This window comes from Odocoileus virginianus, chromosome 22 (assembly GCF_023699985.2).
Source record: "Odocoileus virginianus isolate 20LAN1187 ecotype Illinois chromosome 22, Ovbor_1.2, whole genome shotgun sequence".
NCBI classification, from domain to species: domain Eukaryota; kingdom Metazoa; phylum Chordata; class Mammalia; order Artiodactyla; family Cervidae; genus Odocoileus; species Odocoileus virginianus.
In genome coordinates, this window is record NC_069695.1 from 19,478,437 (window position 1) to 19,503,238 (window position 24,802).

General features: G+C 43.0%; 1 protein-coding gene across 1 annotated transcript in view; it reads left to right on the forward strand.

The window, feature by feature from the left end:
• AKAIN1 (A-kinase anchor inhibitor 1) overlaps positions 1-10,088 on the forward strand; it is a 45,152-nt gene extending 35,064 nt beyond the window's left edge. Inside the window, exon 3 of the mRNA XM_070453023.1 lies at positions 8,091-10,088. Within this exon, the coding sequence (XP_070309124.1) occupies positions 8,091-8,290 (200 nt within the window). The 3' untranslated portion in view covers positions 8,291-10,088. The remainder of the gene's footprint in view (positions 1-8,090) is intronic.
• Positions 10,089-24,802: the final 14,714 nt, after the last annotated feature.

Genomic DNA, 24,802 nt, shown 5'->3' on the forward strand with positions numbered 1-24,802 from the left:
TCACGGGCTGGGGAAGATCCCCTGGAGAAGGGAATGGCTGCCCACTCCAGTATTCTTGCCTGGAGAATTCCTTGGACGGAGGAGCCTGGTGGGCTACAGTCCATAGGGTCACAGTCAGGCACAACTGAGCAACTGTCACTTTTTCACGTACAACTTCACAGAATTCTATTATGTAAAGGCAAATGAACTTTGTGATAAAAGTAGGCACTAATAGGTACTAATAGGTAATATATTTCTATCATCTTCCTGGGATTAATTTATTCCTCCTCCCTGGGTTAACATGATTTTACATAAAATCATTTCCATGTACATTTATTTTCTGTTTTTTTCATGTTAATTTAAAATTAAAATATGAGTTGTTTTTTTCCCCCCAACCATCCTTTTTTTTCATCTTGCTGTAAAGTTTTCTACACACAGAGAATATAGTCCAAATATATTCACAAATAGAGAATATATTCCAGGTGTAATATCTGCCTATGCTATATATTCAAATGTGTATCATCTTTTCTGTTCATTTGATAGAATGACAACCTCTACCCCTTTCCCAGTTTTCTAAAAAGGCCTGATTGTTGTACTACTCGATTTTTAAAATAAACTGCCCAGTACATTATGTGACTCCCATAAGTCTACCAGATGGATCCCAAAGATACTGAGTCATATTGTTCAGCCTCCTGAACACACATATTGTTAACATTATCTGCCAGTGTTTTAAAAACCCATTTGCAAATATTCTACCTATTAATGATTCAGAGATTTGGGAGTGTATCTTCTAGTTTTCTTACTTCTTAGAATCTGTTTTAATCCATGTCTGTTAACGCTGATCAACTATTGAAAAAAGAGCTTGAAGGCTGCCAAGAAGACAACATGACTTTAACATACAAAGAGTTTCAAGCCTGTATACGAGAAGGAGTTTTTCCATAGATTGTATTTTTAAAACATAATATAAAGTCTTCATCCTGTACCTTTCACAGTGCCTTTTGAAATGATTTCTGAATAATCAAAAAAATTTTTATTGAAGCATAAGATATCAGATTTAATATAAAAATCAGATTTAATTGAAGAATGAGATACCCTGAGAGTGCCTAAACTTTTCCAGCCACTGCCTGCAATTTCAATCGGAATTTAGTAATTTAGTTTTATTTTGGGGTAGCTCATTTGCATCCTCAGCAGAACTGTTTCCTTCTCCCTTCATCTCTCCCTCCCTTCCTTTCTTCTTTTCTCTGAGTCTGATTCTTGCACCAAGTGTGCGGTGCATTTGCTATGCCCTGACTTGGGGTTTTGAGGCTGACCGCCAAGGCTCCCTGAAACCCAGAGTGAGACACATGTTCCGTGGGTCTGGCAGCCACTCCTCACGTCAGGGTTTATTTTCCTTCAGTCTCTCTTCCTTCTGAAATATCACTGGGAAGAAAAAAAAAGACATAAAGCATCTGATCTTGCCTTTCACTTCCTTTTCTATTTCCAGCCACCTGTTCTTGTTTTCTAATTAACCCCAACACGGTGACAAGAGCCAAGATTCCCATGGTTCTGTAAGACGCAGAATAAAAGAAAGCCACACCTACTAGATTGTTGCCCTAAGGGGGACTCGACATCGTATCCGAGGAAGGCCACTCTCATTTCTTTGTCCAGTTTGTAGAAGCAAAGGTGACTTGCCTTCTCACTCCTCTGCTTCAAAAACAAATCAGAGCTGTCCGTGTGTGTTGTGTGACAGAGGGGAGGCGTGTTCCTATGAGCTCAGAAAGGCCCAAAGGTGGACTTAACCCCGTGCTTCTAGGCCAGGGCCTCTGCACAGGCTGGTGGCCTCCCAGCGCCTGCGTGTGAACTGATCTGTTAGAGCCTGGTGTGTGCAGGGTGCAGGGGTTGACAAACGCCTGGAGAGTCTTCGTGGCAGACGCTTGGCCAATAGGAGTAGAATCACCCGGCAACATCCGATGGGCCTTTCCACACTGCCTTGTCTGAAAAGCATTTGGAACCAAGCAGAGGGTACTGAGAACTGACACAGAGGGGCCCAACAGGATGGGAAAGGAGGAGAGAAAGGAGAAAAACTGGCTGGTTGGAAACAAGAGAGAGGAACTTGGTGTAAAATTTCCAAAGCGGCGATTGACCGGGTTAGATGTGGCCAGGAAATCCGAGCAGCCTTTCTGATATTCTCATGCCAGAGTGCTTTCTGCACGGAGGCTGGTGCCAGATGGGCATCTCCCAGGCGCTTTCCTCCGGAGCTGGACTTTTCTCACAGGGAAGCAGCAAAAGGGAGCAGAGGGGGCCGAGAGCAGGGAATGAATGGAGCCGAGAGAAGGGAGGAGACAGAACAGGTTGGAGAACGGAACCTGGGCGCCTGGGGTGGAAGTCCCTCACTGGGCAGATCCTGAGTGTTCGCTGTGGACCAGGGCTGGGCTCCGGGGTCAGGGGTGAGCAGGACAGATGGGGTCGTGTCCTGGGGGCTGATGGTCTAGTGAGGAGGGACAGACCAGCAGCATAGGTCAGGCCACTGTTGGCAGACGGGTGGTCGGTTCATTCTTGATGGCTATTCCTTCACTCATTCCCTCTTGATGGGAGACTTTCTAAGAGCTACTCCGGAAGGAAGGCTTTTCTTCTCCGGGCTGAGGTCAGAAAGCTGAGTGGGGCATTGCTGCACGGGGTCAGGTGCCCCTTTGGAGTGGGTAGAGCTGGACGATGGGTGGAGGTAGGTAAGTTCCACACTGTGTCTCAGCTCCTTCATGTGTGCCTCCATTAGGAATTTGTAGATAACATCTGTCAGCTTTTCACTGCTTCCGGCATCTCTCGGCTTACGTGGGAGCCAGAAGGACCCGGGAGACCTTGGCGCTGTTTCAGGGAATGGGGACCCCATGCCTGTAGCTCCCACTTCCTGTGGTTGGAAGACACAGTCCCACAGAACTCCTTTTCTGTTGAGATGAATAACATTCACATTCATCAAAAAACATTTCTCAGTTCATAGCCTCTTTTTGTCACTGGGCTGTGCATGAGGAGATCTGTGAAATATTTTAACCTGATAGTAGAATGGTCTTCAAAAGGGTGGGAGCTGCTCCTTCAAGGACAGTAAGAAAGATCTTACTTTATGTTAGAGCACAGTGCCCCTCTGCTTCTCCTTCTCAGGCTCCTGCTGTATACGCCCGTCCCCCCTGGGATGAAGAGTTACCACTGGGAGATTATTTAGGTAAAATATTAAAATCTAATCTTGCACTGATGACTTGTCACAGCTGGGAATCTGATTCCTTCTTTAGCAGAACATGGTGATTGTGAGGATTATGCTGTTCATCTTTAAGGAGGACAGTATGAGAGGATTTTTGTCTCTGTTTTTTAAGGATTCCTCTGAAGGCACGCAGAGAGCGAGGATCAGCTCCTTCCTGCCCGCTTTCCTCTCTCCTTCCTTCCTCCTCTGCCTCCCTCTCCCCTTTTCATCTTGAGTAGAAAGGGAGAGTGTGCGCCTAGTTTTGCCCAGGAACTCAGAACCTTTCATTAAATATTTACGAGAGCTGGTAATTTGGTCAAGCAATTCTCCTATGAATGAGGACAGGAAGCCTCTGGACTGTGTTTCTAGCTGCTCCAGAGCTCATGGAAGGACAACTATAAATGGCCTCGTGCTTCCCTGGCGGTTCAGATGTAAAGAACCTGCCTGTAATGCGGGAGACGTGGGTTCGATCCCTGAGTTGGGAAGATCCCTTGGAGGAGGGCATGGCAACCCACTCCAACATTCTTGCCTGGAGAATCCCCATGGGCGGAGGAACCTGGCGGGCTACAGTCCATGGGGTCGGACACGAGTGAATGCCTAAGCACAGCACAGAGGGTTTCTGTGACCAGAAAGCACCGTGGATGCGTTGGTGATTCTGTGTGTGTGATAAAATGAAACAGTCTTGTCTCAAAGGTTTTCCCTGACAACACTCACACACACAGTTACACAGTGACACATCTACACATTCACACACACATTCATACATACAGACATTCGTGTGCACACCCACACCCCATCTGGGTAGCAGGGCAGACAGCCCTTTGTCTACGGACATTCCATCCCGGTCTGCAGCAACCCCAGGAGTGGCCACCAGGGGGCAGCAGAGGCCGCAGAACCCGGCCGGCCCCGCTGGAGGGGCGGTGGGCGGAGCTGAGCCTCTGGGGGCGGAGGGAACCCCTGGGGTACGGACCTGGCTCCCAGAGAGAGGAGAGTTCCCCAGCATCCCCAAGTTTGTTCTGCTTCGGGCCTAGGATGTCACCTTTTTAAACACATGGGTTCACACGGTCCTTACCTTTCCTGTCCCCTTCATACCTGGCTCCCATGTTCCTGGAGTGGTCATCCGTAACCCTACCTGCTCTCCTGTCCTGGCACATCCCTAGGGTGGGGGACTGCAGGAGCCCACAGTCTGGGCCAGCTGGGGTCATTTGGGGGCTCCAGGAGGGGAGGAGGGGCAGTGGGTGACATGGCCACTCGTGAGAAATGAGCTGATGAGAAGAGGGGGGTTGGCTGTCACCGGGTGCTCTGTCCCTCCCACCCCATGCTGTTGGAGGGACAGATATGTGGAGGATGGACATCTTTCCATTCTTGTGAAAAGTGTCATATACCCTAGTTTGGAGTCAGACTCTCGGTTTCCCTGTTCCTCTGCATTGCCCTTTCTGAATCTCTCCTGCACAAAAATTCTATAGCTGCTGCTCACTGCAAGAAAGTGGGGGTTGGAGGGCTTGGTTTCTTGCATCTTTGGGGTGAAAGGAGGGAAACTTGTAGCTGAATTTTTCAGAAATACATGTGGAGATCAGAACAGCTCTTTGGGTCTCTCTGAACTCACAACCCAGTCTTGATGGAGTTGTTTGTTATCCAAGTGTTCAGAATGTTAAATACATAACACATTTCCAAGGTGGCATTTTCACAAGCATTTTTCCTGCCTCAGTTTCCTCGAGTGAAAAGCTTTTTTCCCGTGTGTGTGTGTGTGTGTGTGTGTGTGTGTGTGTATGACAAAAAACAAAAGCAGAGCTGCCCTGATGGGGACGTCTGCAATTTGCATATTTAGTGACCCAGTGGGGAAAGGCGACAGCTAGAGATGCTGCTTCTTACACAGCCTTTACCACCCGCTCTGTGCGATCCAGGGAAAATCACTGATCGGATTTGGCCTCAAAAATGGGAACACTGACCTTTTCCAAAATCCACCAAACTGGAATATATAATGGGTTAATGTCATAGAGGCAAATGACACTTAGGTTCTTAGGGGAAAAAACAGTGTATGTTTTTTTTTTTAAGTTGGAGGCTAATTACTTTACAATATTGTAGTGGTTTTTGTCATACATTGACATGAATCAGCCATGGATTTACATGTATTCCCCATCCCCATCCCCGCTCCCACCTCCCTCTCCACCCGATTCCTCTGGGTCTTCCCAGGGCACCAGGCCTGATCACTTGTCTCATGCATCCAGCCTGGGCTGGTGATCTGTTTCACCCTAGATAACAACAGTGTACATTTTTATCAGAAGAATATTCCTAAAGTCCTTGGAAGCATGGTTTTGATGGATATAAATAGGGAATTAAGACCAGTTATTAACCAACCAACCACCTTGCACTTGAGGTCCTCTGGTGACTTCTGGTGGATGGGGAGGTGCCCGGTGGAACAGCAGGATCTGAGGGGAGGGGCGAACAAGAGGGCTCAGGGCAGCCTTCCAGAGGCCAGCCCCACGGGGTGGGTGGGGTCTCTCCCAAAACTGACCGCAGGGATGGATGCCTGACTGCGTGTCGGGGGATGGGGCAGTGGGTTACCGTTCAGGGTGGAAAGACGCTGAAGACATATTTAGCCACATCTCCATTTCTTGATTTCAGCGTGTTTATATTGGGCGCTTCGAGTTTAAAGCTAATTAAATCGATTCATCATCTTTTGTGAAATACCAAAACGATTTGGTAAATGCTAAGTAGGCTAGCGGACGTTTACATCATTTAACACGAGGCGTAGGCCACCTGCAACGTGTAGGTGATTCATTAATTTCAAGTAAGTTTCACGCATGTAAGTAAATGGCAAAACTGAGGGTTTCCGGTACGGCTCTCCCTTCTGCTGTGTTTGTGCAGTAGGTGTCTAGCCATAAATTTGCTGCCAAGACCCTTGTCAGGAAGCTTTTTCCCCCTATGTTTTCTTTTAGAATTGTATGGTTTCAGGTCTTATATCTAAATCTTTAATCCATTTTGAGTTAATTTTTGTGAGTGGTATGAGATAGGGCCTAGTTTCATTCTTTTACATGTGAATATCTGATTTTTCCAGCACCATTTAAAAAAAGTTTTTATTTTCTCAACTTTTTATTTTGTGTTGGGGTGTAGCTGGTTAACATTCTTGTGACAATTTCAGGTGAATAATGAAGGGACTCAGCGATACATATACATGTAACCCATTCTCCCCCAAGCTCTGCTCCCATCCAGGCTGCCACCTAACATTGAGCAGAGTTCCATGTGCCATACAGTAGGCCCTTGTTGGGGATCCGTTTTGAATATAGCAGTGTGTACATGACCTTCCCAAAGTCCTTAACTGTCCCTTCCCCTGGCAACCATAAGTTCATTTTCTAAGTCTGTGAGTTTCTTTCTGTTTTGTAAGTAAGTTCATTTGTATCATTTCTTTTTAGATTCCACAGATAAGAGATGTCCTATGATATTTCTCCTTCTCTGACTTACTTCACTCAGTATGACATTCCCTGAGTCCATCCATGTTCCCAGCACCATTTACTGAAGAGACTGTCTTTTATCTATGAGTATTCTTTGCTCCACTGTGAAATATTAGTTGACCATATATGCATGGGTTTATTTCTGGGCTCTCTCTTCTGTTCCACTGGTCTACATGTCTGTTTTTATGCCAGCACCATATGGTTTTGATTATTGTAGTGTTTATAAAATAGCTAGAAATCAGGAAATGTGACCCCCCCACACCCCGCTTTATTCTTCTTTCTCAGTACTTCTTTGGCTCTTTGGAGTCTTTCGTGGTTCCGTATATAACTTCTTGTTTTGCATTTCTTCTCTTAGTGCTCTGAGTGGCTTTTACCCTCATCTTCATCCTTCTCTTTCTCTGTTTGGGCTCATTCCACCTCTTTTTGCCCCACATGCTGTGCCACAGGTAGAAATTCCTGACCCAGAGCAAAGTGGTGATGAGGGTGGTTAAGGTTAAACCCACCTTGCAAGTGGCTCCATTTCCCCCAGTAAAATGTGAGCAGAGTGATGTTTGCAGGGTCTGCAATAATTCCTCCAAAGGAAACGCCCTGCCCTTCCTTTTTGGCTTCCTTCCAGCCCCAGAGGGGCTCTGTATTAATAAACTCCACTCATGCAATACTTTGGCCACTTGATGTGAAGAGCTGACTCGTTGGAAAAGACTCTGATGCTGGGGAAGATTGAGGGAAGGAAGAGAAAGGGGTGACAAGATGAGATGGTTGATGAGATGGCATCACTGACTCAATGGACATGAGTTTGAGCAAACTCTGGGAGACAGTGAAGGAGAGGGGAGCCTGGCGTGCTGCAGGCCTTGGGGTCACAGAGAGTGGGACACAACTGAGCGACTGAATAATAACAACATGCAGCTGAGGGCGATGCAGTCAGAAGCGACAGAGCAGGGAGATGGAAGGAGGCAGGCTCCCGTGGGAACCTGGAGGAGCAGAACCTCCAGAGGATGCTGGGAGGATGGGAGTAGAATTTGGGCGCATCACTGGGGAAGACCAGTGGCAATTCTGCTGGAAAGGGAGACAGGAAGACAAGAGTGGTATGTGTTAGGTCCTCAGTCGTGCCAGACTCTTTGTGACCCCATGGATTCTAACCCACTGGACTCCTCTGTCCATAGAATTCTCCAGGCAAGAATACTGGAGTGGGTTGCCATTTCCTTCTCCAGGGAATCTTCCCAGCCCAGGTTTTAAACCCTGGTCTCCTGCATTGCAGGCGGATTCTTTACTGTCGGAGCAGCCAGGGAAGCCCCTGCTGTGCAGGGCTCCTTGCAACTAACGCGGTGGGCCCCTCTAGAGATCTTATTCAGTAGCCTCTTTTTCCCTACTAGCCCTGGCCTGTTGAACCACCCCCCGCCACCCCCACCACAAATGAACCTTGTGCTTTCCCCTCCCTTTCTGTCCTTGGCCAGGTGAGAAGCCTGGAAGTGAGCCTGAAGAGGCAAAGCTGCAGACCGCCAGCAGACAGATCGTGCAGAACGCCATCCTGCGGGCCGTGCAGCAGGTCTCCCGGGAGAGCCAGAGCCGGAGGAGGGACGCCAGGGCCGGCAGCACCGCCCGGGGCAGCCTCCGGCCGGGCGCGGGGGAAGCAGCCAAGAAGCAAGAGCAGTAACACACGGACGGGGCTCTTGGCACACCTTGGTTTCCAGCCCTTTTTGAAGTGTGGACGCGTCACCAAAAACGTCGCTGGTAAAGCAGACCGAAGAGTCCCTCATACCCAGCAGTAGGGTGAATTGGAGCCAGCCCTTGGCCGAGGGCGCTGTCCCGGGAAGTGCATTAAACAGCTCTGCTTACATTAATGCGGTGCCTCTGAAATAGACAGGCAGGCAAGACACTGCCATTACAGACGTAGTTTTGCAGCACAATTCATTTCTAAAGTTCTTTTTTAAAAAATGGTTCTGTCTTGTTTATTTGGCCTTGTATGCATTCTTCCTGTAACTTCCCAGTTCTTTCTGCTGAAGCACCGAGTGCCCTGCTGTGATCTTTACCATATTTAAACAAGGCTTGCTGGCAAGGTGAGGGAAGGGCATTGCAGTCCTCCTCAAATATGGAACTGAAGGCTTTAATAAAGAGGGTTCAGGCCCAAGATTGTATTAAGAAAAGGCAAATTCTAAGTCCCTCAGGATTGTACAGAGGCATGCATTTATATTATTTTGTAAAAAAAAAAAAAAGAAGAATTTAGGTTTTCAAGAATGCAGTCTCAATTCTCTCAATTGTTTGATAGTTGATATTTTCTCCCTGTGCAGAAAGCCTTGCTAAATATTACAGATTTCTTTTTCTATTTCACAATGAAAGTAAGACAGGTGAACCTAAGTGCACGAGAGAAGAGCAGCTGGAATTGTAGATTCCATCCTGAGATGCCCTGGCGTCTGATTATGGGATTCGGGGTCCTCAGAAGGAGCTCTGAGGCCATATAAATGTTGTGTGGCCATCAGACTATGCTTACACACTAGTACTTTGCTAACAGGAACTTTTCTTTTCCCATCCACAAATTAGATTTTTGTTTTATGAGACTATGAATATCACACCTATCTGGAATGAATGACACATAAAATGGGAAAAATCATTTTCTCACCTCTCTGAAATGTGAAAATACAGTGGGATCAACAAAGTGACCATGTTGTGAATGCAGTCATGGGAATGTATGTGTGCAAATGAATGAAGCCTCCCACGTGGGGGCCATACAGCCTTCTGTGTCCTTGCAGGCCTATTTCCTGGGCTTCCCGACAGTTACTGAGTCGGTGCTACCGCGAACAGAGGAAGAGTCTGACCTTTGTTAGAAACTTTTGGGCTTCTGAGTGTCAGTATGTACATCTGACGGTTTTTTTAAAGCAAAGTTCCAGCGAATGAAGTGTGACTGATATTGACAGACTTCTAAAATCCCACTACTTACACTTTGCAGAGTGGGTACTGTAGAGAAATGAATGAGAACAGTGTCTCATCAGTTCTGTTAGATGCTCTCACGCCATGTGGCATGTGATGGAATAAATTCACAGGGAGAATGATTAAGGAGCAGAGGGGTTAACCTTCAAATGTGGTTTATTCATAATTTTCTGTAATACTCATGACAGTTGAAGAATGAGTTTAAGTCGAAGTCATATAATGGATGGAATATAAATTGTACAACCTAGATAATAGGAATGAAGGTATTTAGGGAACTGAGTCAGGAGTATCCACGATTGAAAAAATAAATCCAATGCTTATAGTTTGCAAGTGATCCGGCCCTCTGTCTACTGAGATGGCTGGATAGAACCAGCCTTGGGTTTAGCTGCCAGATGGCAGAAACCCATAAACATGCTCTCTTTCCTCTCTGGTGTGTCTGTGCTGATACTCTGGGGGATCTTGGAGAATCTCTGATTAACCTCTGTATCTAAATGTTATTTATAAATAAAATATACCTAGCTTTGAAACATGTTGTCATTTTAAGCCAAGTTTTCTTCACCCTACTGTTTGGCTCCTTTCATATGGGTCCACGAGGCATCCCAAGGCTGTTTTCCAAACCTCTGAATTCTGGGATCCTGAAAGCATTTCTTAATAGGCCATCACTGACCCTGTCTGAACACAGCTGTGGAATGCAGGTTCCTGAGGCATGAGCAGAAAAGCTTGTGAGTGACCTTTTGATCTCAGGAAGTGAAGGTAAGTAGGTTTGGAAGCCAGGTGTGTTTCATGGTCTTTCTGAGATGGAAAGTCTACAGCAAGGAACAGAGATACTGATATGTTCTTGGAAGGAGAAGAGAAAGTTTATCTGTCACTGCACTTGACAGGTAGGTGTCATATTAGCAGAATCCTAAGGAAATGGCAACCACTCCAGTATTCTTGACTGGAGAGTCCCATGGACAGAGGAGCCTGGTGGGCTACAGTCCATGGGGTTGCGAAGAGTTGGACACAACTGAGTGAACACACCAGAAAACTCAGCCATAAAAATAAATGAATCTGATAAACTCCTCCTTATAGTTGTCTCAGTATAAAGTTATGAGGTTTCAAAGGAGCCAATAGAATTTCATTTGGAGGGGGCCTTCTGCTTGGTTATGATCACAAGCCAGCACAAAGCTTTTGGTCCTAGGAATTCGTTGTGTGTGTGTGCTCAGTCATGTCTGACTCTCTGCGACCCCATGGACAGCAGCCCGCCAGGCTCCTCTGTCCATAGGATTTTCCAGGCAAAAGTACTGGAATTAGCGGGAAGATCTATTTCATGCCCTTTTCCTCCCTGGCTTAATAGATGGTAAAATGCACATGGGCCTCCCAACTCTGTGTTCAGCTCTTTGTCTTGGGCTTTGCCTGTCCCTGGGGTGGAACTGGAGAGAAATTCTTTTTGGTGCTTTGTTTTTCTGCAGGTACCCACCCACCGTGAACAGTATTGTAAAGAGAACTTACTACTTCATCTTTGTTTCTCTTTTTTCTCCTTTAACTGCTTTAGTCTTCATTTATGGCATGGTTTCTGGTTACAAGTAAATGAATTGGCCATTTAAAAATAATCTTTGAAACTGTGCCACTTTGGCTATTTTCAGGGTTTAAGGTCTATAAAAAATTACTATTAAAAATTACAAAAAAGAAAGGAATTTTACATTTATCCACAGTAACAACTATTCTAACTAAAAGGTAGTAGAGAATGAAATCTCTGAAGAATCTGGTAACTAGTTTAGCAACTCTAGGACCCAAACTGGTGTAAAAATGAAATACCCCGGTTTGAGTAATTCTTCAGTTTATGTAAAGAGAAAGTAGAAAATACAATCATGTTGTTGGCTCTCTCGAGTGTGAGAAAGTTTTCTGAAATATGTGACTACACATTAACTCATGTGTGTCATCACAACTTCACAATCAATTTGTAGCCAGGAAGATTTTATTCTCCTTTTGCAGAGAAAGTCACACTGAATCTCAGAGAGGGTAAGTGTGAAAAGTGAGTACTACTATTGGGCATAAGAATACATACATCGGGCCTCGCAGGTGGTTCAGTGGTAAAGAATCCGCCTGCCAATGCTGGAATCCCAGGAGGTGGAGTTTGATCTCTGTGTTGGGAAGATTCCCTGGAAGAGGAAATGGCAACCTGCTCCAGTATTCTTTATTTTTTTTCCCAGGTAAGAATACTGGGGTGGATTGTCATTTCCTTCTCTAGGGGATATTCCCAACCCAGGGATTGAGCCCTGTCTCCTAGTCTCCTGCATTGGCAGGAGGATTCTTTACCACTAAGCCACCTGGGAAGCCCCAAGCCTAATCCCCACTTCAGTTTTCTGGAGAATCGCATTAACAGAGGAACCTGGCAGGCTGTAGTCCATAGGGTCTCAGGAGAGTTGGACACAACTGACCACACACCTACATCCATCACTGTTCTTTGTGGGCATGTGCATTAGCTGGGGAACTCAAGAATATAAAATCCAGGGATACTAATGTTGAGATGGACCAATCAAACTGCCTTACAGAATAAGAAATGTAAGACATAGTAAAGGGCCAGCAGAAACCATCATCAGGGGTAGAAGAATGCCATCACCCATGAAAAGTGGCAGCAAAGAAAAGAAACAGGAGACCCCAGAGGAAACGAAACAGAAAGTCACAACAGAGCATGGGAAGTGCCTCCTTTCCCCTCCGCTCCTCAGAAGCCACAGAATCCTGACCCACATGTGGAGAAAGGCGGATGAGGAATGTCTTGATTGTTTTCTGGCTCCAGTGTAGGGTAGAAATAGGTGAAACAGGAAACAGAACTCCTTTCAGAGACAGGACAACCTGGTCTTACAGAAATGAAAACAGACAGAGGGACAGGAAGCAAAACACATGTTTAGAGATGTCATCATTTTCTAGGGAAATGGATACATATACCCAACAGTGATATTTCCAAGAATCAAAGAAAAATTCTTGAAAATCCTAGGCTGATAGCTAGTCCTTTACAGAGGTAGAACTTGGAGCTGGTGTCAGACTCCTTCAGAGCAGTGTGTGACATCCTAAGGTAAGAGAGAAAGGCTCTGGAGAAGCTCTGAAGGATGGAAAGTGTGAAGGAAGGATGTTATTTCCAGCCAGGATGTCACTCAAGGACAAAGGCGATCATAAAAAAATTGGTCAAGAGCACTTTGAAAACCTACTTGACCAGAAACTTCAGCCAGCTAAAAAGATAAAGAATCTAGGTTGTTGACCATAAAGAAAGCTGAGTGCTGAAGAATTGATGCTCTTGAACTGTGGTGCTGGAGAAGACTCTTGAGAGTCCCCCTTGGACTGCAAGGAGATCAATTCTAAAGGAAATCAGTCCTGAATATTCATTGGAGGGACTGATGCTAAAGCTGAAGCTCCAATTCTTTTGGCCACCTGATTCGAAGAACTGATTCGTTGGAAAAGACCCTGATGCTGGGAAATATTGAAGGCAGGAGAACAGGATGACAGAGGATGAGATGGTTGGAAGGCATCACTGACACAGTGGACATGAGTTTGAGCACTCTCCGGGAGTTGGTGATGGACAAGAAAGCCTGGTGTACTGCAGTCCATGGGGTCATGACTGAGCAACTGAACTGAGCTGAACTGAACTGAGGTTGTTGGGAAGCTGTAGTATAATGATCTGGGTGAGGACAATGCTAAGTCACTTCAGTCATGTTCGACTCTGCACCTGTATGAGCAGGAGTCTGCCAGGCTCCTCTGTCTACGGGATTCTCTAGGCAAGAATACTGGAGTGGGTTGCCATGTGCCCCTCCAGGGGATCTTCCCCACCCAGGGATTGAACCTGCAACTTCTGCGTTGCAGGTGGATTCCTTACGGCTGAGCCACCGGGGAAGCCCAGTGAGGAGCAGTGCTCTCACTTAAATATCAAGTGAACGTGATGTAATTGCAAAAATTGGGCTGATGAAAAGATGTGAGTTCTTCTATATTGATAAAATAAAAATAAACTTAACAAAATCAGAAGATGGGGCTGGGGACATGACATTGTGCTAATGACTTCATCTTTTAGAGAAAGACAATTTATCTCATCTTAACTTGAATGATTTAGTTTTAAAAAAAGCCAGAGATTCCAATCTCTTAACAGATTTCATAAATTCCCTTAACCCTCGAGGAATGCATTAGAAAATAATATCTTAAAAAAAAAGAAAATAATATCTTATGATAAAGGTTTATTTAAAGTGTAGAGATTCCTTTAGGTTCCATTTTGTGTCTTTTTCTTTCATGAAATTAAAAGTGAATGAAGTTACATATATAAATTCCCTGGGTACCAGGCATGACCGCTGTTTGACGTTCTTCCACTGAAAGTGATCACTAGACTCTTGCAAGTCTTGCAGCTCTGAAGATCTGGAGTCATTGTCCCATTGGGAAAAACAATTCTGTTATTACACCTGGGTCACAGATGGTCCATGGTTATAAGTAATAAGGAAGAGATAGCTTTATTCACATACTGCTTTTATTTTTTAAATTTTCTTGTTCTCTTTTCTTATTGAAGTATAATAATAGTTGATTTACAATGTTGGTTAGTTTCAGGTACACAGCAAAGTGATCTGGTTATATATATATATAATTAATATATTATGTATAATTAATATAACATTATAATCATATAATATTATAAAATATACTATTATTAAATATATTATGTAATATATAATATAAATACAGTATTAAATATATTGTAAAATATATTTTATAAAATATTCAAATATAATTTTATTTTATATAATAAAATATTATAAAATGTAACAACAATATAATACAAATTATATATAATTAATATTATATCTAAGCCACCAGGGAAGTATATATATATGTGTATGTATAATAATATATATGTACATATATATATATATATACACACACACATACATAAATATATATACTTCCCTGGTGGCTTAGATGGTAAAGAATCTGCCTGCAATGCAGGAGACCTGGATTCAGTCCCTGGGATGGGAAGATCCCCTGAGAAGGGAATGGCTACCCACTCCAGTATTCTTGCCTAGAGGATTCCATGGACAGAGGAGCCTGGTGGGCTAGAGAATACATATGTATATATTTTCTTTTTCAGATTCTTTTCCCTTGCAGGTTATTACAAGATGTCAAATATAATTCTCTGTGCCCTACAGTAGGACCTTGTTGGTGATCTGCTTTATATACAGTCGTGCGTATGTGTTAATCCCAAACCCCTGATTTGTCCCTGCCTCACCCCTTTCCCTTTTGGTAACTGTCAGTTTGTTTTCTGCATGTGGGTCTATTTCTGCTCTGTAAATAAATTCGTTTGTATCTTTTTTTTTTTTTAGATTTCACATATAGGTCATATGGTGTTTTTCTGTCTGACTTACTTCGCTTAGTATGATAATCTCTCAGTCCGTCTATGCTGCTGTAAGTGGCATTATTTTGTTCTTTTTATGCTGAGTGATATTCCATTGTATAAACATACCACATCTTTATCCAGTCATCTGTTCATGGACGTTTAGGGTGACTCCATGTTTTGGCTGTTGTATGTAAATAGTGCTCTTATGAAAGTTGGAATGCGTGTATCTTCTCTATAGTTTCCTCTGGATACATGCCCAATAGTGGGATTGCAGGATCATATGGTAGTTCTATTTTTAGTTTTTTAAGGAACCCCCCCCATACTTCTCTCCATAGTGGCCGAACCAATTTACATTCCCACCAACAGTGTAGGAGAGTTCCTTTTTCTCCACACCCTCTCCAGCATTTGTTATTTGTAGACTTTTTGAGGATAGCCATTCTGACCAGAGTGAGGTGGTACCTCATCATCCTTTTGATTTGCATTTCTCTAATAATTAGTGATGTTGAATATCTTTTCCTTTGCCTGTTGGCTATCTGAATTCACATACTGCTTTTCGATTTTTAAAGAAAAAAATGTGCCTTGTGTGTGTGTTCAGTCATATCCAGCTCTTTGCAACCCCATGAACTGTATAGCCCACCAGGCTCCTCTCTGACCATGGAATTCTCCAGGGACTCTTCCCAATCCAGGGATCGAACCTGTGTCTCTTGTGTCTCTTGCATTGACAGGTGGATTCTTCACCGCTGAGCCACCTGGGAAGCCAAGAATGTGCCTTAGATCCTCTCAACTGATTTCTACCGAACCGTTTAACCAGTGTTTTCTCTACACGCCTGACACTCGTGTTTAAGAACCAACCTCCTGCACACTCTTGCACTAAGGCTCAGCTACTTGTTACACGTGTGGCCAGCGTTGTTGGTGGGCTTTCATGACCCCTTAGCATTTGCCATTGTCCTCCGCTTGTGTGCTCAGCCCATACAAGGCTAGCTGGAAGCGCCAGGGAGCTGGATCCCCAGGTGAGGCTTTTAAACGCTGATGGATGGTGATGGATGGTGATAAGTAGCCCAGCCTCCTTGCCTTAGGTGGCCCAATCCAGAAGCTCTCAGTATGACCAGCCCGATTCATTTCAGGTGTGCAGGGTCCCTCCCTCCTGTCTCTCTCACTCCGCCATCTCCCCGCTGGTGATTTCTTGGGTAAGCTCTGAAATGAGCTACTTTCACTCAAATCTTCATCTCAGAGTGTACTTTTCTCAGAAACCCAAACTTAAAGATAGTGGTACTTTGCGCTTAGTCCTTCAGCTGTATCCAGCTCTTTGCGACCCCATGGACTGTATCCCGCCAGGCTCCTCTGTCTATGGGATTCTCCAGGCAAGAATACTGGAGTGGGTTCCTATTTCCTCCTCAAGGGGATCTTCCTGGCCCAGGGGTTGAACCCGCCTCTCCTGTTGTCTCCTGCATTGACCAGCAGATTCTTTACCCGCTGAGCCATCTCGGACATTCAATGGTACTATGGGTGTTTCTTATCAAAGAAAACTGAAGTCCCTAAAGACTCGTGTTTGTTGCAGGCAAAGCTGAGCAGCTTTTTTGGAAAGATAATCTGCCTGAGCAGAAGTCGGCATCATTTGAAACAAATCCCCGAAGTTACAGACTGTGAGCTGCTGAAGAAATCAGACGTGGTGTGTATTTTAACTTTATTATGGAGATCTTGGCTGTCTTGATATTGATTTATCTTGGTCCTAGTTTCCAAGTTGGCTAATTTATAACAGTTGAACCCACATAAATATCAAATTAAACAGGAGAGAGAGGGAAAAGTGACTGAGGGATTGTGGCCAGGCCATCCACCTCGTGAATCTAAAGAACTGAGATGTAACAGGAAGCAAATGTCAAGTCCCAAAATTTGAGCAGTTCCTTTCCTAACAAAATGGAGTCCTTTTGGCAATTCTTGAGAGGGTCACCCCCCCTTTACATTTATTTATTGTTTTGCTTGTGCTTTATAATTAAAGGTTGCCCTTTGAAGTCTGGAGAAATTTGAAGTCTGGGGAAATTCTCTAGAATAAATTCACGAAGACTTAGAATTTCTTCCTAGTTTTGTAAAAGTTCAAAGTTGGTGGGAACAGGCAGTGTTGTTGGAATCAAGGGAGCAGGACTCTGTCCACCAGGTGGGCTTGTGCCCCAGGTGGGATCACTCAGAAACCCTGTGCTGGTCCTTCACACTGTTTATCACAATCTGCCATTACGTGTTTATTTTTTAAGTTATTTGCTTAATTTCTGTTTCTACAGCTAAACTGTAGGTTTCATGAAAACAGGTGACATGTCTTTCTTGATAACCTGTATCTTCATACGGTGTCAGCAAAGAGTAAGCTTCCAGTAATTACTTGCTGAACAAGTGAATACATTACCTGCATGATATCAACAAGATTCTTAATTTTCCTGAGAGTTAGTTTCCTTAGATGTACAATAAAAATTGGCTAAGATGATCACTAAGCTTCTTGCTGGTTCTAAAATTAAATTATTCCATGTAGGGTTTTTTTCCCTCTAATTTTTAAATTGAGGTTTTATGTAAATGTACAGCTTGATGAATTTTTATGTGTGTGTATAGCCAGGGAAGTACCATTAGATTGATATAAGCACATTTCCTCATGCCCCTGGCCAGTTGATACCTCCATAAAGCTAACCACTATTTTGACCTATATAATTAAACATTAGTTTCGCTCATTTTTAAACTTCATTAAAGATGGAATCATACAGTATGCACTCTTATTTGTTTGGGGGGAGTTTTTCCCTCAACATTTTGTCTGAGATTCACTCATGTTGGTGAAAATAGTGGTAATTTTTTTAAAATTTGCTTTATATTCTATTACATAAATGTATTGCTACTTATCAACTCCATTAGGGTTTCCCCTCAGTTTTGGATATCACAAATAATATCCCTGTCCATATCTTTGGGTAGATAGCCAGGAGTAGAATTTCTGGGTCATCACATATATGTGTTTACTAGATTCTGTCAAAGGGGTTTCCAGTGTGGTAGTAATATGTGAGAGTTCCAATTGCTTCGTATGTTTGAGGCAGACCTCATCCTTCTAGAGGAACTGTGTTTCCTGAAACATGAGCTATGGGGGATTTCACTTCCCAGCCTCCTGCCTCTTCTGCCAGAATCCAGCATGAATTCTTTGGGGGAAAGCCTAGCCCCCTTTGGATATCTCATGTTTCTATTCAGTCCATCAGACTGCCAGAATCCTTGCTGATTTCGTTTTCCTCAGTCCTCACCCAGAATCAGCCAAGACCCCACCCCCTCCTGCTGGAAAGACTTGCCCTGATTTGAAACTCCTGTTTACCCAGTTCCCATCACATCTCATCACTCTGCTTTATTTCAAGTATGCGTGCTTAGTTGGTCAGTTGTGTCTAAGTCTTTGTGACCCTTTATACTGTAGCCCACCAGGCTCCTCTGTCCATGGAATTCTCCAGGCAAGAACACTGGAGTTGGCTGCCCATTTTTCCTCCTCCAGGAGATCTTCCTGGCCCAGGGGTCGAACTCGTGTGTCCTGTGTTCCTGCATTGGCAGGCGGATTCTTTACCCATTGAGACATTGGGGAAGCCCTATTTGAAGTATGCTCTTGGTACTTCATCCACTCATTTTTTCCTCTAGTTGCTACAGTGGGAGCATTGGGCTGTGTCCCTTCCTGAAGCAGGAATCCTCTGATTCTGTGAATTATTAATCCAGACATGGTACCAGTGATATCATACCAGTTACAGATCACATTTTTAATACTAGGTTGAAAGAAAAGAATAAAAGTCCAGCTTTCACTTTCATTTGTTTTAGAATTACAATGTGGAGGCAACCTTGAGTAATTCTTCACTGATGTGCTTTCTGATAGACAGTGTTTCATAACAAGGAGATTTTGATAGGATTGTAGTCACTTAAAATCACGTCAAGGTGGGTAATAAAGGAATTCAGTGCTATTAGAGAACAACCCTTTTCATCCCTCATCTGTTTTATCCAACAATCTGCAAATTTTCCTTTTCTCCACTGCAATCATCTTTTCTGCCTCCATCAAGCTTCTGTGCCACCACCATGCCTTAACGATTGTGAATCTATCTTTAAAAGGAGGTGAAAGAAGGGAAGGGAGAAGGCTGACACAAATCAGGGAGGGAGTGAGATTAGTGCTCTGTGTGGAAATGTCATATATGGGCACGTCCACAAGGACACGTGTGTGTGTGTGTACTATATGTGTGTGTTGGTATGTATTGGGGTGTATTTATGTTCTAAGTCTGAACATGCATATGGAGAATAAAATCAGTAGTTTTGATCTTGGTTCTAAATGAAAAGCAGGTGTGTTGTGACAATTTTCATAGGTTAAATAATTTGCATTAAAAATAATTTCTTGGAGTTGCACTCTTCTGTGACATTAGCACAATTAGAAGTGGTTTTCTTCAGACACAGCTTCCCTGGTAGCTCAGATGGTAAAGTATCTGCCTGCCCTGCAGGAGACCCAGGTTCAATCCCTGGATTATGAAGATCCCCTGGAGAAGGAAATGGCAACCCACTCCAGTATGGTGTTTTTTTTTTTTTTTTAGGTATACTGTTTTATTAACATTTAAAACCAATGTTATGATTATTGAAATTATAATAGGCAGAGCTTTTAATAAATGATTGTTGAAATAAAATTACAATAGGCAGAGCTTTTAATGGAGCAACATATTGAACACTGCAGATTACATAGACAAAATCCCTGGAGTTGGAAGTAAAACCCATCATTGAACAGAAGGCCTTGGTTGTTGACAGAATCTCCTACTTAAGACAAACCTGAGGGAGTCAGTAATGAAGTCCAGGATCGGTAAACGCGAGCAGATATCGCAGATTCCAACCCTTAGATGGTTTTCCCACGCAGGGCACTCCAGTACTCTTGCTGGAGAATTCCATGGATGGAAGAGCCTGGTAGGCTACAGTCGATGGGATTGCAAAGAGTCGGACACGACTGAGTGACTTCACTTCTTCTTCAGACGTATGACCTCTTGATTTCCTGGCAACCTTGTCAGCCAGGCTTCTAAAGAAAATTCTTTCATTCAGATTGATTTATGAACTCAGAGTCCTTCTGTTGTCTCAAAAAGAACAAAACAAAGGCAACACAACAAAAATATCTTCCATCATCTTTACTAAAATAATTTTCCTTTTGGAGTAGCTTCCTATCCTAATTTGTCTCAAGTCACTTATTTTGATTACATGAAGAGTTTATTGAAAATTGGAGTTCCTGTTGAAATAATGTAACTATTAAACTATTACAAACCATTCTGCTGATATTTGTTCAAAACTAATTAGATCTGTGACCTGAAGCAAATGAGTTTCTCTTTCTGGTGCTACTTTTCATTATTTCAGAGAAACAGGATCCTTATATGGGTCTGATTTTATTTAATTGCAGTGTAGTTGATTTACAATGCTGGGTTGATTTCTGCTGTAAAGCAAAGTGACTCAGTTATATATATTATACATGTGCTTTCTTGCTCATATCCTTTTCCATTATGACTTATTACAGAATATTGAACATAGTTCCCCGTGCTATACAGTAGGACTTTGTTTATGCATCCTGCAAACTGGCTTGCATCTGCTAATCCCAAACTCCCCATCCGTCCCTCCTCTACCTCTTCCCCTTGGCAAGCACACGTCTGCTTTCTGTCTATACAGTTCTCCTTTGTGTTATTAGTTGGTCTGTGAACAGTATCCAAATGCTGGCATCATTGCATTCAGTCCTGTGAGGGTCCCAAGAGCTAAGTGAATGGAGCACTCTTGAGGCAAATGCATCCTTAATCCTAGTGAGACATCAGAGCCAAACCCACTATGTGGTTTGTTAACCTGGTCAAGCCAGCAGGATAAACCTTGTTACCTAGACTAGTGGAAAGCCTCAGCATGCTGTTGTATACCTGCTTTGGGGTTTTTGGTTTTGTTTTTTTCAAAGTCCGCCTTTATTCTTTCTGGGCTTCCAAAGATAGGGATTGTTGTTTGGTCACTAAGTCATGTCTGACTCTGCAACCCCATGGATGGCAGCAGGCCAGGCCTCCCTGTCCTTCACTATCTCCCAGAGTTTGCTCAAACTCGTGTCCGTTGAGTCGGTGATGCCATCCAGCCATCTCATCCTCTGTGGTCCCCTTCTCCTGCCTTCAATCTTTCCCAACATCAGGGTCTTTTCCGATGAGTCAGCTTTTCACATCAGGTGGTCAAAAGTATTGGAGCTTCAACTTCAGCATCAATCCTTCCAGTGAATATTCAGGGTTGATTTGGAATGGCAAACCACTTCAGTATTCTTACTGGGAGAGCTCCATGAACAGTGTGAAAAGGCAAAAAGATAGCGATAATCCTTCAAAGGGTCTCTCATACCATATACATGACTAGACAAGAACAATTATAAATTGGTTTCATGCAGAAAAAAATTCAAAAAAATATAATTTTTTTCCAATTCAGTTCTATTTATACTACCCATAAAGGCTACACCTAGTCTCCTAAAGGTTACATCCTGTGATTAATGATGTAGCTATGCATCTATTAGGATTCTCTTTTGTCCTTGACCTACACAAAAAACAGTTCTTTAAAGGTGCGGTGAAGCAGTTCCTCGACCTCCCTCTAGAGGGAAAAGTACGCTATTACATTGCTTTAGAGGTTTAGCTCAAGAAATCATGTTAATGTTTGTGTGTGTGAGTGTGCTCAGTTGCAGATCTCATGAACTGTAGCCCACCAGGCTTCTCTGTCCATGGGATCTTCCTGACCCAGGGATCGAACCTTTGTCTCCTGCACTGGCAGGCAGGTTCTTTACCACTAGCCACCTTGGAAGCCCAAGAGCTCGTGGAAATGATAATAATAGTAATAATTATACTAAAAGAGCTACAGCATCCATGAGGGCAATGACCGCAACTCCCTTGCTTTGTACAGAGTGAGTGCTCAATACACATTTTGGAAGAATAAAGAAATTGTCATTAGTAGAAACTTTAACTAGCATTTATTATGTTCTAAAATCCATGATGAGTTTCTTGCATGTATACTAACCAATTTAATCCTTCTCTTTCTATAAAGTGTCTGCCACAATATGCCCATTTGATACTTAGTGAGGTTAAGGAACTTAACCAAAGCCATCATCTGATAAATGGTGAGGTCAGAATCTGAAGAGAAGCATCCCGCTGTTTGCTCGGGACCGCAGCCTCGTGTGGAGCCCGATGTGGAGTGGGAATCCCATGGGAGGCGCTGGGAGACTAGGTCCTAGTTTTCCCTCTCCTTCCCCAGCCTGAGTGTCCTCATATAGTAAGTATACAGGGTGACAACCCCCTTCCCGTCTTTCTGCCAGACAATTGCGAGGATGGGGTTTAGACCAAGGTCACTATAAAATATCTGGCAGAAAAGTCGATGTATTTTTGAAACACTCAGTAAATAGAGGAGTGGGAGTAGGGAGTTTAGGCTGGCGAAGGGTGGGGAGGTTCCCTTCTCAGCGAGTTTACTGACCTGAGGAACCTGAGGGCTTTGGGGTAACCTCAGATTTCCCTAGAAATCTGGGGACTCCGAGTCCACGGGGCTGGGAGTAGGATGTGGGAGAAAGAGGAATCCTTTTGCTTCTTAAGTAGAGAGATAAGTATTTGCATCTATACATTGGAGATGTTAACTGGCCTTAGAAGGTCTTGATCAATACTATAAAGTATTTTGCTAATAAGCCTTGAAATGCATATTAGTAACTTAAATATGATTAGAGAATGTTTTTAGTTACAGAATGATACCATCTGTTTGCTAAAGGTTTTTCTTGCTTTCTTTTTTTTTTTTTTTTTGGTGCAGTATCTGGAATGTATCTCTGGGCTCCTGTCAAATAGGGGATACAGTTAAGGTTTTTCTCATCTAATTAAGGATGCAGGATTACCTAACTGAGTTATCAAGGGGCTACTCTCTCTCCCTCCCTCACCGCCTGTCCTCCTGCTTTTTTTAAATAAGTGAATTAACATGAAGTTTAAATGGAATGAATTATATAGCCCATCAGGAGATATACTTTAACAGCTCTTGGAACAAAAACTAATAGGAAAATAAGCTTGATGGAATCTAAAGTTGCCTTAAAATTTATATTGAAATTGGATTTTAAAAAATATTTATTTTTAATTGAAGGATAATTGCTTTACAATACTGTGTTGGGTTCTGCCATACATCAACATGAATCAACTATAGGTATGCATATGTCCCCTCCCTCTTGAATCTCCGTCCCTGAAATTGGGTTTTAAAGCACTAATATATAAGTTCTAAAATTCAAACACTGTTGTATTTTGACTTTGTTTTTGTTTAATGTGTGTGAAAATTTGATACATGTCTAAACTATGGCATTTAACTGTGTAGCCTTAGTGACGGCATTGCCTTTAATAATTTATAATTAACCACATGTGGTCATAAAATGTTAGAACTGAAGGGACTTTCAGCATAGCATTTCTCAGAGTTCTGTAGGAGCCTCATCCTCTAAGATGCTCTGGGGAAAAAATAATTGTTCTCCATGCAGTCAAGTTGGAAGACACTGCATTTCATAGCTCATTCTTGGAAACTGACAATGCTCATGAACTTAAAAAGAAACTCTGAGAAATTCTGCAGTAATGAAACCTACCAGCATTTATTTAACCAAGTGTTTCTGCCATATATTTCTCCATGGAAACTTTTAGACAAATAGCCATTTGTGACTTGAAGGGAAAACACTGGGGTATTTAGTCCAGAGTCAAGTGACTTGCCCACAGTCATGATGCTTAATGTTGACAATGCTGGTCACCTGAACAACTCTGCCTGCAGCTTCCGTTAATGTTTCTGAAATGAAAGGAACAAAGAGGGTCTATTTTAACTAATCCTCTACAGCGGATGTGAAGCTTTCATGTGATTCTCAACTAGCGAGCTACTTCACTTCCCTGGCTGGACACTAGGTGTCACTCAAGCTGTTGAAAAGTAGTATCAGGCCATCTTCAGAAAAGGAAGTTCTTCCCCCACAAGACCTTGAGGTTTAATTTCTGCTGAATATTTTCAGTGATGATTACTTATATTCTTTCTACTTTTCTTGAGTTTTCTCCTGTATAGCTAACCTGTAGCAGGACCATTAGGCCGGCTTAATCAGATGAGAACATTTCTGCCTTCTTTCCTCTTTTTTTTTTTTTTTTTTTTAAATCTCAGAAACAGTCATTTTCCTCTCCCTTCTTACAGTTTCTTTCTCTCTCTCTCTTTTGAACTTGCCACATTGCATTCAACAAATCTGTTTTCTTACAATGACCCTTAATTTAGTCGTTCAGTTACTCACAACATGCCATATTAGGGTTGTTTGAAGGTTTCTCTCAGTGCAGATTTAGGAGTCGTCTCCTTTCTTAAAGTTTCTTTCTCTCTCTTTTTGCAGCTTACCACATGACATTCAGTGTGATTGTTCACTGTAAATTATAAGGCTTGGGTATACCCACTTATTGTTTGCTTGTCATCATGAGATTTGTGCTATTTTTTTGGCAAGTCTTTTTTTTTTTTCCAGCCTTATTTTGTTTCAGTTAAAAAGTAGACTTGAAATATTAGCGTGAGGACAAATCTTTAGTCTGTTTTCTTTCCCTTTTCGATTTGTGGAAGTTGAGACTCAGACGTTGTTCTTGGCTTTCTGAGAATTTTTCTGGACAAACTCTGGGACTGACATCTGTGATGCTTGGAAGAACAAGTCCTACCTCTGTAAGGGATATGGGTCTAGACTAAGTCAGACAACCCCTTAGACCATGAGTCATACCCTGGGGCTCGTGACTTGCAGTTATTACGTCACTGTACCGTCTGCTTGGAAAACCTGATTTGTCTCTTTGATGCTTTGAGCCACTTATAAAAGGAGGCTAGGTCATAGAAATGAGAAAAAATTCAGTATAGCAAGAGTGAGAAAACAAACAA